We start from the raw sequence: 19611 nt of genomic DNA, 5'->3' as shown, positions 1-19611 counted from the left end.
ATATATGACAAACAAATATAAAAACACTGAACGACAAAATAGACAATGCATCCAAAACAGGTTTATGAAAGCTGCAGCAAGATTCTTCCCATGGCAGAATGGAATCCGCCGACCAGGTTCGGGAACATGACTTTTGCTTATGCCGTCATTAAAAAGGAGGTCCTGTTTACCAAGATGGACGCCTCAGGCCTCTGTCACTGAAGTGACTCACATTTGGATGTACACCCCTTTGGAAAATTCTTTCCTCCAACTAGGACCAAACCTAACTGGAGAAAATATTCTGAAAATATTTTACCACTTGACTGCTGTGTTGACATAGCCCCTGCTCGTGCACACTGAGCACTGTCCTGTCTTTCGCAAAACCCATCTTCAGAGGACAAACCTGGCGGAGGTCTGCAAAGCAACTGCCCACTCAGTGCAGCACAACCCAGCACAGGGCGGCTGGTGGGGAGGAGACAGGATCTAAACTCTGAAGTCAGAGTGTGCTGGCTAGTCTACCGCTTCACTTATCTGTTCTGCAATTGCATACCTTTGCAATGAAGATTCCTGCATCCATGATGGCCTTAATGTGCCTTAACCAGCCAGAGTTCTCTAGTCCCCACAGAAAGTCACTCATGGAGGGAGATTTAAGTTCACACACTGCAAGATAAACCATGTTATAAAAGCGAAATAAAGGCAATCTCTTATTTTACATGTGATCATATTTACAGGTAGTTTGCTAATGATTCCTTCATTGTAGTATTTTCTGGAAGACTTAAGATAAATGCCCAAGCTTACTAAACTTGATTTCACTGAACCATTTCAAGTAAGGCTTTTCAACATTTTTTTTTTTTGGTCATGGAGGACACTGTGTCCGTTTACAAGTATTATATTTGTGAAGTTTAAATGCAAATATGGATGAAAATCATTGAATATTACCATAGTAAAGGTCCAGCAGGGCTTTTTACCCTTCAGTATTCAAAATGGGCCTCTAAGGAATATGCATTAAGAGTGCTATGGAGGGAAAAAATCATATAACTGACTCTAGCACTTTTCCCAATTAGAATGCTCCAACATCCAACCACTTTAGTTTAGGACTACTGAAAAAGCACAAAACTATCCTAAAGGTCTTAAATGGAAATGATCAAACTCTTCTTGCCTACAGCTCCCACCCAATGGGAGTAAAGCATGCGAACTTAAAAATGAGACCTTATCCTTCTGAACGGCTGCTAGAGCATCAAGTGACGGGTTTTCTCTTTGACTGAAAATAGAAAAAAACCTAAGATCCCAATGATATCTATATTTATGAAATTAAGGCAGGTGTGTAAATACCTCTATAATAGTAACACAAGCAATTTCATCTCAGGAGCTTACCTTTTAGTTAACATAAAGCATGAAAAAGCTTTAGAGCTAGTGTTCTGACTACATACCACAAATACTACATTCCAAATATATATGAGTTTTACACCTATAAAGTCCTTTTGATGAATCCTATAAATCAGCCAGTGAAAAATAACATTCCATAGGTTTTTGTTCAAGTATACTTTATTGTACTCTGATGCACTGACACATGCAGGGAGTAGAGAGCCCTATTTCCTACTCCCAACTCTGTCAGTAAGTAGCTGTATAATCTTGTACAAGTCATTTCCACTCTTTCAGCCTCAATTTCTTCATGTTTAAAACAGGGAAGGTATGCTAAGTTAGATCTAAGTATCTTTCCAACTCTAAACTCCCAGATTCAACTTTGTCAACTCTTTGAAAGCACTGAGCATTTGGAATACACAGTAAGCCTTAACAACCATATTTAATTTATCAGATGTCCTTCCCTAAAATGTGCCAGATAACAGAAAGTTCACTTATATGTCCTGCAACATAAGAGCCACCAAAAAAAAAAATACCAACAAGTAGTTAAATTCTGAGTTACAGATGTCTGCACTGATGAAGGAAATAACACCAAGATTCCCAGCAGAAGAAAAGCTTATTGTGGATAGGTTTAGGCAAGATCCCAAACTCTTCCTCCTAAACCCCCGCCCTGAGCAGGAAGCACAGCTCCAGCAACCTACTGAGCAGCTGGAGAACTGAGTTCTCTCTGGCATCGCTCTGGCTCAGAGCACTGTCCCTGTCTGAAGTCACAGTGCTGCCTCCTCTCAACCATCACCGGCAGGAAAGCCCTGTCCGTATCTAGTAAAGCACGTGCAAACCACAGACAGACACAGCATCTACAGCTCCGCTGGCCATCCCTGCGGCCCTGGGTATTTACAAGGCTATGGTATTTTTAGTCATTAAAATGTGTTGTGAAATATGTAAACACATAAAAAATCAAAAAATAATGTAACAGACACTCAGACTGGCCACAATTGCTTCAGATGAACGAAAAGAGAGAAAAGTTATAAATAAATTCCATGTTTCCATGCTTTCCTGCTTCTTCCTTCTGAAGTTTAACATTCCCAAGCAGGTTTTTGTCCCTTCACTGCTCACATACTAGCTGTGTGAGTCTGGACACACAATAACTTGGTCTCTGTGCCTTAGTTTCCTCAGCTCCTATATCAAAGAGTAGTTTTATGTTAGTCTTCACTACTATTATGATCCTCATACAATTTTATATTGTTTTTATATGAATTAAAGTTTACATATACTATATAGCCCTTTGCAACTTGATTTTTTTCATTCAGTGTTTTATTTTTGAGACATTCATATTATGTGAGAAATTTCATTCAACAGCTGTGTAATATTTCACTCTATGAACACATCTCAGATTATTTCCCATTCCCCTACTGTTGGTAACTGTTTCTTCTTTTTCATTATTTATAAACAGAGCAAAAAACATCTGTCTACAGTCTCTTTGTGGAAAATCTCCCTGTATGCGTGTTTCTGTAAGTGAAATGGGCTGGGTCATAGTTCCCGGCATCTTCAGCTCTACCACATATTGTCAATTGCTCTCCAAAGGGGTCGCCTGGTTTACAATGTCACCCGCAGGGTAGGTGAGTTCCTCTCCCCCGTATCCCAGCCAAAACAGTTCTGCCGATGCTTCCAGTTTTGCCAGTCTTATCTCTCTAAAGATATTAATGCCACTTTTCTGTTTGTTTTCATTTCTTTACACTCTGGATGAATCTGCTTTTTTTCTAGAATCTTCGTGTTTGCTTGCTTGCTTGTGTGCGTGTGTTTGGTCCCTGTCTTCCATTGGTAGACTTCTGTCAAATTCCTGGTAATCGTTGTTCGTATGTAAGCATGAGGCACTAACAAGTGTCTAGAGGGGCTTGTGCACGAGCAGGCTTTCTTAGGCTGTGGGAGCACTGGCCAGTCTGATGCCCGGACGTCAGGATCTGCAACTCCTTTCTCTTAGAATGGCTGGAGGCCGCAGGGAGGGGTCTTCCAAACACGTGAGTGACTCAAGACTGGATGGCAGTGTCCTCAGAGTTAGGAGAGGAATGAAGAACCCTGGTATCATCTTAGATGTTTACTTAACCCCTCCTTTTTGGGCCTAGTATTCCCTGCCCGCCTCTTCCAGCCATGCCTGGTGTCCCTGAGCCTACAGCCTCTCTAGTCAACCTTTCCAGAAACTTCATCACTATCTTCCCTTCTGAAGGTGTGGGAAGAGCCTTCACAAGGCAGCGCAGGTGAGGAAGAAAGTTGGGATCTAAGGAACCGTTCCATGTTCATTCGGCCAGTCCTCCTGTTTCAGTCACATGATACCTCTCATGCCAGAGGTTTCTGAGGATCTGCGGGTCCATCTGGCATGCTTTGGTGTCTCTCACTCCATAAATTTCATCTTTTTTTCTAGTCTGGTGATTAGTTTGTTAGTTAATACTCATCCATCTATTTTCCAACTTTAAAATTTTAGCTGCAGGCACTTCTTCTCCCATTGTCTTGCTCTTTCGTATTTTTGCCTATTTTACCACTTCATTACCATTCTAGTGGGGATCAGGAGGATCTAGGTCAATATATGCATAAGCATGCCGTGTTTAACTGGGAAAAGATCAAATGTGGGCCTGTGCGAGGCAGGAGTAGGAACTGAGATTACCTGTGTCAAGCTGAGCTGTTAAAAAAATTCTACTCATGGCCTCAAGGTGATGAGCAGGAAGCAGTCTCTATTGAGATTTTGAAACCCTGGGTCTAGTCTCATGCATGTTTGTGATCCAAAATTATAATTTCCTTATGTGTAGAAGCCCCAAGCTGAGAAATCATCATATCTGGGCTAGAGTCTCGCAGATACCTAGTAGAAGCAAACCAAAAACTGCTCAGGAGCAACATTTCCATAATTTTGTGGAATCCCACAGATAAAGCTAGATGAAGATAAGCATGCAATAAAAATGTATAATATACCAAAGAACAGTGTTCTCAAATAAGAGCAAAGAGACATAGAAGAAAAAGATACAGAGCTAGCACCCCAAGAATGTGATAGAACAGAACAGTAATCGGAACCAACTTTAACATATTCGAATTGGAGCAGGAGGATGCTCCCCACCTTCCTCTCCCTGTGGTTCCGGGTGAGGATTCACCACAGCTTCTGCGGGATATGTGGAAGGCGGAAGGGAAGCAGCAGCGTTTAACTGCCGGGCACTGCAGGCTCCATGATGAAGGCTCTTTTCCACTCCAGCCTGTCCTCACTGCCTGCTGCTGCTTCATGGCCAGCTCTCCTTCCCGACAGCCAGCCTTGCTGACCTCTAAGGCCTCAGGCCTCCACCCAACGCAGGAGAAACGGGCTTCCACAGACTTCTCCACCAGCTCCCCTCAGTGTCCTGTCTGTCCTTAAGGACTTTCCTCTCATCCTCGACCATCTCCCTCTGCACCCTTCCTTCCCCAGTGTCTCCCTACCACAAACCTTTTTCCAAACCACTCACATCCTGCTTCCCTGATCAAACACTGATAGTGGTTCAAAGAGAACTAAGCAAAACAAAATTATGAGACAGTTATTGACTTCAGGGAAGACATTAAGTTGTTCTAAAAGGAAATACCACCAGAGTATAGAAAAGGCCTCAGCTATGAATAAATGCTTACATCATAATAATAATGTACACACTGAATAAGGAACTAATCAAAATTATAACAACTCTCCAAGGGACACAGATGGTTGGGAAGCATTTGCTGTAAGAGGTAGAGAGAAGTGTGCGAAGGCCATTGCTCCTCTTCCACAGAGGGATGTCAATGGACCCATGCAAAATGGAAAAATCAAGCAATAGTAGTGAACCTCGGTGACAGAAATACGGAGGCCAAGGCCTAAGGTCAGAGGAACTGGCTGCTCTGAAAATCAGAAATGGAGGTGGGAAATAGCTGGACTCTGGTTTTGTTGTTTTTGGTATAAACATGGAACTATTTGATTTTTTAAAAACTTTCTACAAGTCAAATATTGGTCAGAAAATAAAAACTAAATTACAAAAAAATCTGAAGCATCAGCCTTCACTGGAGGCAAAGGCCCTCCTCTCCTTCCCCTCCCCAACCCTTCACCATGGAAATAGCTCAAGCTTTTAACAATCTTCATTTCTAGCACCTAGAGATTTACTCTTCTTTTCCTTTTTTTTTTTTAACAGCTTTTTTTGTGATATAATTCACTTACTATACAATTCACTCAAAGTGCACAACTCAATGGTTTTTAGTATATCCACAGAGTTGTGTATCCATCACCACCATCGATTCCAGAACATTTTCATCGCCCCCAAAAGAAACTCTTACCCATTAGCAGTCAGCCCCATTTCCCCTCCCCCAGCCCTAGGCAACCACCATTCTACATTCTTTATAGATTTGCCTATTTCAGAAACTTCATGTCACACAATAAGTGGTCTGCTGTGACCAGTTTCCTTCACTTAGCATTTTTTCAAGGTTCACACATATTATAGCATGTATCAGTATTTCACTTCTTTTTTAAGGCCCAATAATATTTCTTTGTATAGATACACCACATTTTTTATCATCAGTTGATGGACATTTGGGTTGTTTCCACTTCTTGGCTATAATGAATAATGTTGACATGAACATTCATGAACAAGCTTTTGTGTGGACACGTTTCACTTCACAACTCCTAAGGAGTTGAAGTGCTGGGTTCCATGGCAACTCTAGGGTTAGCCACTTGAGAAGCTGCCAGAGGAACTGTTTTCCACAGCAGCTGCACCATGTTACATTCCCAACAGTCGTTCTGATCTCTCCATATCCTCACCATATCAACACTTGTTATCATCTGTCTTTTTGATTACAGCCTCCTTAGTGGATGTAGGTGGTATCTTACTATAGTTTTGATTCCCTGATGGCAAATTCCTCTTCTTTCTTACAAGTTCAATTATTCACTTAAATAAATTTTTGCTATATTTATCTCATAATTTCTAGGTGTTTTTATCAGAGGGTACTTCACGTTAGCTTAATCTGCCATCTCGGGGGAAAAAGGAATGCTTGCCTTCATGTTTCATTTATATTTTAGTTTTATGTGAACTAATCCACACATCTTAGTAACAATCATGACGTGTTTGTGGGCAACAGCACGTGGTACTGTTCAAGGGTATGTCAAAGTCAGATGCTCTAGCATTCAATTCCAACTCTACCCCTGCCCAACAATGTAATCTGGGGCCAATTACTGAGCCTTGATTTCCTCTAGTATAAAATGGGGATAAAACACCTTCCTCAAATAGTTGTTGAAGGATGAAATGAGGTAAGACATAAAAACTGTGCTGGCAGATAGATGATTTGAAAGTGGTAGCTATAATATACATTTTATTATTTGCTCATCCAGCATGGTATCCTGAGAGGTAGGAGGTATCAGACTCAGTCAAATCTGTGAAAGCTGAGGCAGAGGGATGTTAAAACACAAAGTAATTAATTGCAGAGAAGAGTTTAAGTCTTTCAATAAACAAGCATAGAGTTTTTTACTACCATACCATGGCTACCTAGATGTGCTTAACTAGAAATGATGATGATGATGATGATGATAAATAATAAAGGCAAAAAACTTAGAGTACTTATACTCTCCTAAGTGGTTTATATATAATAGCCTTTTAATCCTCATAACAATCATATGAAGAGACTATTATTATCCTCATTTATTAAAGTGGAAACCAATATAAAGAGAAGTAACTTGTCCAAGGTCACCAGTCGATAGGCAGTGAGGCTGGGATTCAGTCCAGTCCAGAGTTCGTGTTCTAAAGCAATGCCTCTGAATCCGTTACATTATTTTCCATAATTCAAACATGGACCGATCTAAATGCTTGGCTCCCACATACTATCAGCCTAAAGGTTATGCATTTTATCACTTAGAAATGCACCATCCAATGTAATAGACACTGATTACAGGTGGCTATTAGCACCTGAAACAATTGAGACATGTGAGTGTAAAATATATTCCAAATTTCAAAGACTTAGTATGAAAAAACAGAATATAAAATGTCTCCCTGGTACTTTTTTAATATTGATTACATGATAAAATGATAATACTCTGGATACATAGTTAAATACACTATATTATTATTAAAATTAATTCGCCCATTTCTTCTTACCTTTTTAATGTGGATACTAGGAAATTTAAAATTACAAATGTTGCACGCACTTGTGACTTCCATCATACTTTCATGGCACAGCACTGATTTAGATTGCTCAAGGAAGATTAACCTAATTAAAAGTCTTCAGACCTTTTTTACACACATACTCCTACAATAATTGTTGAAATGATGCACCCTCTCATGCACCCTGGGAAAATGCACCAGAAAAAGGTGGAAGGTGTGGGAACAGGTGTACTTGTCTTTTGTAAGGCAGCAAAGGGGCAACTGGGAAGGGGAGGTGGGATAGGACTGCCAGCTCCTGGACCCAGGCACATGCTAAGACAGGTCACACAGTGCTGGAAGGAATCCATGTAGAAGCTGATGCTCTCAAAGCCAAGCCGATTCCCAGAAAGCAATCAACGAGCCAGGGCGCACATCGGCACATCTGCGCCTGAGCTCAGGGCGCATGCACCCAGTTTGGACACAGACCTCCGAATCTGATGCAAAGGCCAAACGCCGGCCCCCGGTTAAAACTGAGCAACCCGGCCAGGCCCCCGGAGATGTGTCCTCTCGAGACACAGCCCAGCAGTTACTACACCTGCCCTCCAAGTGGCAGGCTCAGCCTCTGCCTATGCGGCCACAGCCCAGCAGGAAGACGTGAAATTCCAGCACCTTCTGTGAGCTCTCAATACTCCCTGGGTGCCTGCTGTTTGGTCTTTCTGTCCAACCCCAGGCCGTGACCCAAGTTCAGCTTAATCCTAAAGCATACACATTCCACCACGCAGTCTCAGGGCCCCTCTCATTCCTTCCAATCCTCCACAGAGAACGTTCTCTTACAAACAAGTCTTTTCCACTAAATGGGCCAAACTTTCTGGTTGTTATGGCAGGGCTTAGGGTGAGCCGGCATTCTCCTTTACCCCAAAGAGTACAGGGAGCCCGAGGGATATCCTGGCATCTAAACTCTGAAGCTCACCCCAAGAACAAATTATCTTTTTCACCTCTTCTCCCCACAAGGCATGGAAATGACAGCAAGTTAAAAATAAAGACATCAGGCTTTCCAGCTAACCTAGAGACCGTCTGTGCAAGAGAGGAATGATGGCTCACAGAACAAGACTCTAAAATGTCCTGCCAGAGAGAATGTTCCAGTGCTCACACAGCAAGGGACAGGCTGCAGCATCGCTTGCCAGGTCAGCTCCTTTTCCCCACACTGAGAATGGCTCCTTGTTTAACATTTATGTTTTCAGGAACACTGAAACAGTAGACATTAAATAAAATAACCTCACCCAGTTTTCAAGCCAGGTAACCACTGAGAGGGTGTTTTCCCCCCAGATGTTGAGTGGAGTGTTAAAAGCAAACAGCTCTACAGATGATTAAATACACAGGAACAGACGGGGGTATACTTGAGACTGGAACAATTAGTGCTTGGGTTTTTAAATATGAAACTGGTGACTTTGTTTGACTAAACTCAGGATAAGGCAGAAATACTGATTTGTTCACTCTTGTTGCCAAACCCAAACCAATATTTACAAACCATTTTGCTGAACAAAGTTCATTTCAGCTGACATCAGAGGCATATGCCACTGATTACAGAGAGTTGCACTTACTAACCATTGAGTCCAATAATATTTGTTTTACATACAGGGCAACTTATCCCATAAACATATATAAAAAACACATATATAAAAAAGAAAAGACATGTCATTGTAGATTCTGAGAAAATGTGAAATTTACTTGGAAGAAAATAAGCCTCAGATGATCTCTCTTAGCTATTTCCTGCACCAGTCTTATTTCTTCCTATACGGTTGTTGGATGGGTGTCAGTGAGGGGGCCAAAACAGCCACGTGTACCCTGTGGGACTGGACTTTCTTGCCTCCTAAGATCTAAAGTTGAAAAGTACTCACCCCCCACCCCACCCCTTAATTATCACACCTGACACATGCCTGACTTCTGCTGATGTATGATTTTTCCCTTTCACATTTCAGGTCTAATAAAATGGTCTTCAAAGAACTGGCAAATGATAATACTCTCTTGTCACTGAACATCCTAGCAGGTGAAACCATTCAAAGAGGACTTATGGCTTGAAAAACGGAAATGTTTGGTTAAACGTGTTTTATAGTCTCCCTCTTTTACTTAAGGCCCACCATGGTTACACGAACGAAATTTCTGAGCTCTGCAGTGAACTGTATTCAATTTACTAATATGAGTGGTGCTCTCCTCCCTATGAGAGCACTGTCTATGCCAATGACATGGGCCTCTCTAGAGAGAACTTTACATTAACTAGAGAGATGTGTGTTTTAGCTTCTCCATGGGGCACCAACAAAATTAACGATTCTTTAAAACAATCCCAGCTTTGTATGTAGCACCTGCTTATAGTAAGGAAAAATAGTTCACCAGCTTTGTCTATGATGCCCTTTTCCGGAATCTCAGTACAATAATGCCATGGAAACCATTTTTGTAGAGCCCTATTTTCTTTTAAAGAATTTCATTAAAATATGAAATGGTAAGGTGCAATCAAGCCTAAATCTGTATACCTTTGTTAGCGCTGCTTGAGTTAATAGCACAGGAAATGGTACACACATGTGCACGAGTGTGTGTCCAACTAATAAACATGTAAACATGTATGTGCGTGTAAATGCATGTATATACACAGACAGAAACATATGTTCCGATGATACTTACTACCAATGGCCTAAAAAAAATCAAGTAGCAGGTTCACAAAAGAATGTCCTGTTAGCGTTTATTAGCTCTGCATGTGAATTTTGAGTCTAAAGACAGAATTTGCAGCAAATAAATTTAAAAATATATATGCCCACTTACATTACATGTACACATGTAAGGCTTGGGACTTGGTGGTCTACAGTAAATATAATTATCTCAATTTAGAGAGGAGGAGTGGGCTCAGACACTGGTGACAACAAGTACCTTGTGATAAGAATCTAGTTCCCTTGACTCCAATTTCCATATTATTTTGCTACGAATAGAGAATACTTAAGTCAGTATACAAACTCAAACAGGATGAACAGGAAATGAATTGAAAGTAGGGCTTAAGAAATGATAAAGTCTAAACAGGAAATTTAAAGCGAATGCATACAGAGAAGTCTAGACTGGGAGAAAATGTTGAGAGGTTGGGAAATCGGATGGATATAAGGTATTAGTGGTAGGCACACTCAGGAATCACGTAAGATTAAGATGTTGGCAGCAATTAAATGAAGTGGTGAAATAAGCAAAACATGCAGCACAGGATGTAGCATGTGGGGACTCATTCCACACTTATCACATCTCCTCAAATCTCAGGTCACACTGTCACTGGCAAGCACGTACTGAACTGCTAAATCCCAACTATAGCCTTATGGAAAAACAGCTCACCTTGTCACTAAAATTACTCATGTCTATCTTTAGTTTTATGGGAGAAACTTTCTTCTACAAGCACTCCTTTAGTAAATGTCCCAGTTATCCAAAACTAACCATCAGGATTAACAAAATATAAAACAATAATTCTAAAGATAAAAACTTTTAAACTTTGAATCGTATCAGTGAACCTCAAGATAAAGCAGAATTAGGATAAAAATAGCCACTGTTCTCTCATTAAGTCACTTTGTTTTCACTTATCCTCTCCTTTGATAATGCCACCCAGAGATGAAGTCTGCAGCTTTGACAGCTAGTTAAAACCTTCAGCCATCCCACTTACCCAGGGAAAGCCCTCAGTGACGTCACTAATTAGCAAGTACCATCTTTCCTTCCTGCCTTGATTGTTGCTCTATATCAAAAATCAATTACTTCATTTTGTATTAATAAAGCATCTTTCTATCCAATACCTATCATATAGAGTTTCAATAACTGATGAATGGACGGATGTTTGAGTTAACTATGGCAGCTCCTAGTTATTCCCTTACTATAAGCAGGTATTGTGCCTGGTACTCCACGTACATTATCTACCATACGGAATATTATTTACTACCAATTTTCAGATTGGAAAGTGTGACGCAAATAGGTTTACTAAGTCATCCATGGTTACACAGCCAGTAAATAATCGAGCTGGAATCCAGTCCACAGAACATAAACCCAAGGGGTCATGTTCTTTCCTCTGTGCCTTAGCACTTAGGATATGAGATTAGCTGATAGCATCCAGCACTCTATCAGCCACATTCTACATCTTCTTATAGAGAGCAAAGTACACACTCTTGATCCATTTCTTTCCTCCAACAACCATGACATGATACCTAATGAAGCCTGACAGAACAGACCTGTTGATCTAGCAGAACACTCGTTTAAAAGCCTTATAATGGTTATTGTTGTGTGAAGCTATCTAATTCCACTTTAATAGAAAAGCGGGGTTTCTATGTGGAAATTCATGAAATTTTGCTAAATTTTTAGGGTAATGACCAGATTTTCAGCCAAGTCTTATTGTCTGTCTCATCGAATAGATCAGTAATCTGAGGAAATTAACATTGGTAAAAAGTCAGAAGATGGAGAACTTAAAAAAGATTAACCTTTATATAGCCTTTTCTTAGTTCATATCTGATAGAATTTCATAGCATAAACTTGTAGGTAATGTAATTGGAAATACTTTAAAATGGAAAACAAATACAAAATATCTATAATGGATTGAAGTCCTCTGTTTCTTCAAGGTTGAATTAGGCATCACCTCACAAAGACAGGAGATGAGGAAGAAGTATCAAACTCAAAGGACATTTAAACTCAAAGGACATTTAAACTTATAACCACAAGCTTAACTCTCTGAGCAGAGAGAAATATCTCATGGAAACTTTGGAGCTATGTGTGGTAGGGACTGTTCTCTTCTAGACCTTGGTGCACCTAAGACAACCTGCAAGGAGACCAGAGCAGTGAGCCGAGTGAATGGAATACCCACCACAATGGTGCTCCCAGGACAAACTCAACATTCTCTGCTTTCAACTTCCTTTCCACACCCAATGAAGGTTCTGAATAATCGAGCCATAGAAACTTCGCACAGAAGCACAAATAAGATACCATCTCTGAGGTCACCTGATTTTGCCACAAAACTCTCCATAGTCAATGCCCACAATTTCATGTATATTTCTTTTTAAAAAAAACATATTTTAGATTAGTCCCTAAGAGGAGACAATAATTATATCTCTCTAATATAAATGACAGTAGAAATATTTAAAGTATCAGTTTTGCCACATTCTTTTCAGTATTAAGTATTTTACTTTTTAAAAAATAAGTGAAAAATGGTATCTTGAGGATTTAATTTCCATTTCTTTTATTACCAGAACAAGTTTAAATGTTTTCTATGTTTATCTGTTTCAACTGCTTCCTCTTTTAAAAATTATTTTAAATTGAGTTGTCTAACCTTGCTGAGATTCAGTGTCGTCACCTGTAAAGTGAAAACAATACCACACACTGCACACCGTTGCTGTGAAAATCAAATACAATCAATTAAGTGAAAATACTGAAGAAGCCTGGCATGTAGCAGTTGCTCAATTTATAGTTAAATGAATAAATCAAAGAACGAGTGATCAGTTACACAGAACTTAAACAATGGCCAAAAATATTAATCTAATATTCATGTAGAATCTAGGCACAAAACTTGTGATGGGGAGAAAGTACAGTTTTTAATCAACATCCAAATGATGTCAGATGTCACTGCCATTACCTTTTCCCCATCAACACCTGCCTTACCTTGAAAACAGACTTACAAAGAGGCATTACAATGTAGTACAACCTTGACAAGCCTAGGTGTAAAAGTAATTCCGTCTACCTCTCTACCTCCCTCTCAGTGATCTCCCCAAGACCAAGGATGCCCTGGGAGATTTTTATCTCCACATCTGATAACAATTTCTTTGGCCTTGGAAAGAGCCTATTCCAGGCTCTTCTAGTGGCTGTTTCAATTTAAAAAAAGAAAAACACACTATAGGACATCTTTTTCTTATTTGAGGAAAAAAAACATTATTTATAGGATTAAAAGGGAAGCTACTGTGGAAAGCACTTGATAAATTATAAAAGCACAAACGTAACTGAAAGGCATCATTATGATATCATACCACAAAACAGTCTGATTTAGAACTCATAGATCAAACTTAAAACTAAATCAGCTCTACAAAAGGACCTACACAGAATGTGAACTTGGTCCTAGATTTCAGTTTCTGATGAAATATCTTAAAGCTCTTGCTCACAGATAGAAGTATTTGCAGCCAGAATGCAGTTATTCTCCTCTGTTATTCAGAATCTATTCTGATATCAATAATAGTGGTAAAAAAAAAAAAAAAAAAAGTGAAGAAAATAATCATGAATGAAATGCACTAGTCCTCTTCCTATCAAGTGACCAGCAGTCAAATATCTTTGATGCCAAGGACAGCTGTTCGGAGGAGAAAAACCTCAGAAAGTGGGTCTGATTGCATCACTTCATTAGCTGGGGCTTCCTGGTGGTTTATAATTTACTTGGTAAAAACACATAGTCAAACATTGGTCAAGTCCCCTGAAAGGCATCCAGAAAGTTGTCCTTGCTTATTTCACTGACACAGAGCTAGAAAAGTGATGCGGAAGTCCCATGAAACAGAGAAGAGACTGCCCTCTGGAACTCGGTCAGTGCGCATGTCCTTTAGAAATAGTGAGTCAGACCATAGGTATAAGGTCAAGAGAAATGGTTCCTAATAAGAAACCAAATCAATGCTAATTTAAAAACTAAAGTCAAAGTGATATAAGCACTCTTTGGAGCTACTTTCTGCATAAAAGAAAATGTATGTTCTCGAAAGTCAGCTTATGAAATTACTAAATGAAAAATATAAAGCATAGCAACCTAAATTTTTTTTTTTTTTTAGGCGAGGCAACCCTTGCTTGACCTCACAGATTGTGAGGACCTTGTCAGCTTACAATCCCTTATTTTTTAATGTATTTTATTTTTACGCCTACAGCACCTGGTCTTCCTAGGTGGTCTCCCATCCAAGTACTAACCAACTAGGCCTGACCCTGTTTAGCTTCTGAGAGCAGACAGGATCAGGCTTGCTCAGGGTAGCATGGCTGTAGACCTAAATTTTTTTTTAATGATTCTGATCATGACGAACATTCTTCATATTAAAGTCAGACTACCCTTTCAATAACAATATCAAGTGAGTCCAATTTTTTGACACCTAAAAAGCAAATTGCCCATGATAATCTCCAAAGGTTTAAGAAGCTCAGTCATGCCCAGGTATCGTCATTATGACCTGAGATGTGGCAAATTTCCTGTGGAAGTAAGATGAAGATAGATCTGGGGCCATAATTTTTTCAGATGCAGAAAGAAATTTTTTCTAACCATTCAAATGCTCAATGTTAAAGGTTTGCAACCAGGGGCATCAAATTGTTGATTTACAGGCTGTCACAATTGCAAGGAATCATTATAGTCCAATTCTCTCATTTTACAGTAGGTAACAAATAAGGTAACTGACGCGCTCGAAGTTTCACAATGACTGAGATAACCCAGGGAATCCAGGAAGGAGGATGGAAATTAGTTCTATCCGTGACATCAAGCCTCTCCAGCCCCATCGCTAGGCTCTCACTACATCCTGTTGTTCTGATTAAGCAGAGAACTGCCTAAGTCACTGAGAGCAAATGTGTATCCTGGAAAAAAAAAATCATTCAGCACTTTCTTTGTCCCTCTTCATTCCAGACCCCACATTTCCTATTCAGACAGCCCCTTCCTTGCCACTCAGCTCCATCTCTTGAGGGCTTTTCCTCCAAGTGCAAGTTCAGCATTTACAGCTTCTCTAGGTTCCCATGGCACAAATCTCCTCTTTTACTTTGGTTTCCACTATAGCCAGAAGTGGTGGACTGTGGCAACAGATTCCTCCTTGGACCTTTAGAATCACAAGGGACATAAGCAGGTTTTGCTTGAAATGCAGAATTTCTGCTAATCAGCTTATGGCTGGTTTGGCCACATGAATGATTCTTCTGTGCTACCTAATCCATCTCTGTAATTTCCTTTCCGGTGAGTATGTCAGTCTGTGTGTGTCTAGTGGTGCACGTGGCTGTGGGGTGGATAGGGGTGGGTTTATGTGTCGTTGCTGCTGTTTAGAAATGAGAATCATCCTCCCTTCTAATGGCCATTTAGCCACTCAGATTCAGTTTACGAACCTCATCTCCCTACAAGGTTGTTGCTTTAACTGTAGGACTGCTTTATCTCCAAATGGCCTTGAATGTGGATCAAGCTAATAATATGAGAGAGAAAGAAAAACTATCCCTGTGCACCTTTATCTCAGATGTTAAGAATTACTGGAGTGCTTGACTGCTAACCAAGTGACAAAACCAGTTCACGGTGACACAAAAAATAAGAGAAAGGCTGTTAAATGTTTAGAGTCACTTCAATAAGATATTCTTCCCAACTGACTCCACCGTTGTAAATAGCGTCATTGTAAAAATACAATTTTAAAATCAAAAGACTATCTTATTTTGTTTTGGCATCAAAACATTTAACTGCATCTTTTTAATGCTGTGTGTAAGAAAATGGTTTACCTTCCAGCATTTTCTGCAGACTGTTTCTCATGACATGGATGTTCTCTATCCCAATAAACTGAAACTTGATGTTAGAATAATTGTCTTCGTTCTCATAGCCTTTCCCTGCAGCACGATTTGCCATGGCATTAAGCTGCAGGGGTCAGCAAAACAGAACAGTCACCAATTATATTCAGAACATGAAACGACCAAAACATTTTATGGATATCCATAAAAACATTCAAAATGATATGCAGAAATATAACATTTTTTAAATTACTGAAACATGTACTGAACTACGTAGTTTCAGACACACATGCTAAGCTTGTATTCAATGACATAAATTCATTGACGTGAGGAACATTTTCTGAGCTGGTAAGAAGCTTTCTGTGGATAAACCCTTCTGAAGATGTCTCTCACAGTTCCCTGACACAGATGTCAAAGTGAATACAGGATTCTGTGACAGCGACAGGTTGCCCAAATATAATACTAAACATTAAAACCTGCAGGTTGGCAGAAGAATGTCGGCAGACACAACTGTCAACATAAAGCTCTGTAAGTCAAATCATGATATCTTCCAGTATTATACTGCAATTAAGCACATCATCACATAGGAATGGTTGCCTCATTCTAAATTGCCTACAAGAATCCCCAAGACATCTAATTAAATCTTGAGCAGGAACCACTGAATACGATGAAGACAGGGTATGCAGATGATAAGTCTCCAGAGGCATGTCCTTCAGCTACCTTATTTAAATCTAGAGACCTCTTAGGGCTTTTTGATCATTTTCATTACCATCATTTTGTATACAAGAAGTGGGGGTTTCCTAGTGCAAATACGTTCAATGATAATGAATTTTGAAGAAATTTATTAAATACAGGCTTTTGTCTCAGTTTTGTGTAACTAAAATCAAGAAGGGGAAAAGTCCTGCCTTAGCTAGGAAATATATAGACTTTTAGAATGAATAATTTATTGCTAATACGCCAGTCTTGCTGTTTGGCTAAGTGAGTAATCACAAACTAGAAAACAGTATTCACTGGCCATTCTTGTCCTCTGCCCACAGAGGGCTGGGGGCTCTCCCAGGCAGAGAACTGACACCGAGGAGCCACCACTGGAAAAATTACCAGAGGACGTTAATAAATATTTTTCAAAAAGCTAAGTTTAAAAAGCTAAATTAAGTTAGAAACATACATATACTTTGACTCGGGTCTCCTACTTGTGAGAATCTGACACAATTAAAAGTGGCAGCACCTAAAGCTAGTTGTCCAAGAATGATGTTTATTGCAACTTTTTTTTATACCAGTAAAAAAGTGGACACCTCTGAATCTCTCAATAGGGGTATGACTAGATAAATTATGATATATTCATGCCATATACTACTAAAAGTATCAAGAAAAAAATATATGTATATATATGGAGAGAGAGAGAAGCACAAGAGAGAGACTAACTTGGAATTGGCCCATGACTTGTTAAGTGATTAAGCTATAGAATAATATTCACACTATTATCCCATTTTTTCATAAAACAAACCAACCTACAGATATGCATTTATTTTTATGTGTGTTTTATTAAACAGAATAAAAATGTATGAATTTTTATCCAAGACTATATGAATTTGGTGGGAGTTTCAGCAGAAAGAGAGGTGGCAAGTGGCAGGGGTACGCTTTATCAATAAAGGGTAGTATTTATCAATACTACTTCAGATATTCCTGTATTTATTGTTACAAAGAAAATATATCAGGCTCGTGATTTAAATAATAGAAATAAAATGTATTAGAAGTGAAAAATAAGACATGAGGGCAGCCATTGCCATAGGGGCTCAGGCTGGCAGACACGTCATATTTTCACAGCCGTCCTGCCCCACGATTTAGCTCATGTGCCATTAGCTGGGGCACATTAGCCCCTCAGGACGCTGTTTCCAATTTACAAAAGATGATATTTTTCTCCCTGGAATGCTATGAGAATAAACGGTTTGGCCTTAATCAAGAAAAAATATAAAAATGTTATTTTTAAGACAACTTATTTTCATGCTTTAAAATATTTAAGTATTTTTAGGGGAAAATTTTTCTACAATTTAGACACTATTACAAGGAAATTTACTATTATAAAATATCACTGCTTTGTATAATTATTTTCCAAAGAAGTTACAAGCTTTTTACTAGGATACCTGCAAGCATCCTTCTGCTACATGAACCTTAAGTTTATTCTCTATCTTAAATAATTCACGAAAAGCGAACACACCACATACCACAGAGATACTCTTGTTAAAGTTCAATGAATAAAACTCATAATACTAGTACTATTATTATTTTAATCTATAAATAGGGTTCTGTCCACATTTTTTAAGTAGTTGGCTACTTATGACCTGGGAGAATTTATTGGTAGTCTTTAAAAGCAAGCAACACAAGATGGCCTCTTGAAAGTCAATGGTACTTCTCATTATGAACAGAAGGTGGCACTATTTAACCTACCATCCAAAGGGTACTTTCTCAAGGTTTCCACATATTTCACAGGTCTATCATGATAATGTGGCAAAAGCTGAACTCTCAAAGCAGGAAACACAGTTTTATAATAAAGAAAATTCAAGAAGTAATAGTGTCCCTTATACAGACAAAACACTATTAGAAGTCTAATTTGGTCTCCTGTCCCTTTGGTTGAGAAGTCCATTTCACAACCAAAGGTAAAGCTTTTCATTTCAGCTCCCCAAAATTCCCAAATAGATAAAACAATGACGGTAACTGCACACTAGTTTCAATTTCCCTTAAGGAACACAACAGACAAATGAAAGTAGGATTAGAAAGAGTGCCCCATTTTCTAACCCAAGATGACTCTACTGTTGATAATCTCAGCACCTCTGAGTGCAGAAAAGCTTATAAATGAAATAAAAAGAACCCATTCATTTCTCATAAACTCTTCATGAACACCTAGTGTGTGCCAGACACTGAAGAAAATAAAATGATGAATAAGCTGTTCCTGAGGCCATAAGCTCATCACTGCATGTGTAAGGGAAAGCACTAGCACCAAATAAACAGTAATGGACAATGCCCACCAGGACTGGCCAGGAGCTGGGTGACTGACTGGTAAGAGGCAGTGACAGGAGTTCCAGTCAGAAGCAGCCTCATGTGGCCTAGGGGATCAGGAGTAACGGTTCATGAAAGAAGGAGGACTTGAGATGGACTATAATAATCTGAAAAAATAGAGAGAGAAGGGCAGTCTAGATGAAACAGTGAGGAAGGAGAGGTGGAGACAGACAAAAATCAAAGGAGCAGGTGGGTACTGGATAGCCGACCAGTGTGAACGGAGTAGAGGGTTCATGTATGGCGGCAGTAGCGCGAGAAGAAGTTAAAAAATATTTAGGTTCCTCTACGAACAGGCTCCATTTAGAAGTTTAGACTTTCTCTGTGCCAGTTGAGAGCAACTGAAAGATTCTGAGCAGGTGTAATTGAAAAATTTGAAATTTAGTGTCCATAACTCCTAAGATCCACTGGAATGGGGTAGAGCATGGAAGCTCCACTGGCGGCTTGTTGGTCTTGCTTATGGCCAAATCCCACCCCTCGATCTGGCACGTGACAGGCACTCAATGAAGATTTATTGACCAGCTGACCTATCAAACAAATGACTGAATAACAGAATAAAGGTTAAAGGTGAACAGACCAAGAATGTTAAGAAATAGAGTCAGAGTCTTCCCTTAACCCTAAACCAATCGATCAGACATATACAAAC

At 39.4% G+C, this 19611-nt stretch overlaps 1 protein-coding gene and 1 pseudogene across 1 annotated transcript in view; both read right to left on the bottom strand.

Annotated features, from left to right (window-relative positions):
* The window catches only part of MTMR7 (myotubularin related protein 7), a 91881-nt gene that overhangs the window by 14648 nt on the left and 57622 nt on the right, over nucleotides 1–19611 (bottom strand). The window contains exons 7-8 of the mRNA XM_006916421.3: nucleotides 15909–16041; nucleotides 530–639 (exon numbers count right to left, since the gene is read on the bottom strand). Coding sequence (XP_006916483.1) covers nucleotides 530–639; nucleotides 15909–16041 — 243 coding nt within the window. The remainder of the gene's footprint in view (nucleotides 1–529; nucleotides 640–15908; nucleotides 16042–19611) is intronic.
* On the bottom strand, nucleotides 14324–14446 carry LOC112483398 (annotated as a pseudogene).

Source organism: Pteropus alecto, unplaced genomic scaffold, assembly GCF_000325575.1.
Source record: "Pteropus alecto unplaced genomic scaffold, ASM32557v1 scaffold24, whole genome shotgun sequence".
Classification (NCBI taxonomy): domain Eukaryota; kingdom Metazoa; phylum Chordata; class Mammalia; order Chiroptera; family Pteropodidae; genus Pteropus; species Pteropus alecto.
The sequence above is the reverse complement of the archived record's forward strand: the minus strand, read 5'-3'. Positions and strand labels throughout refer to the sequence as shown.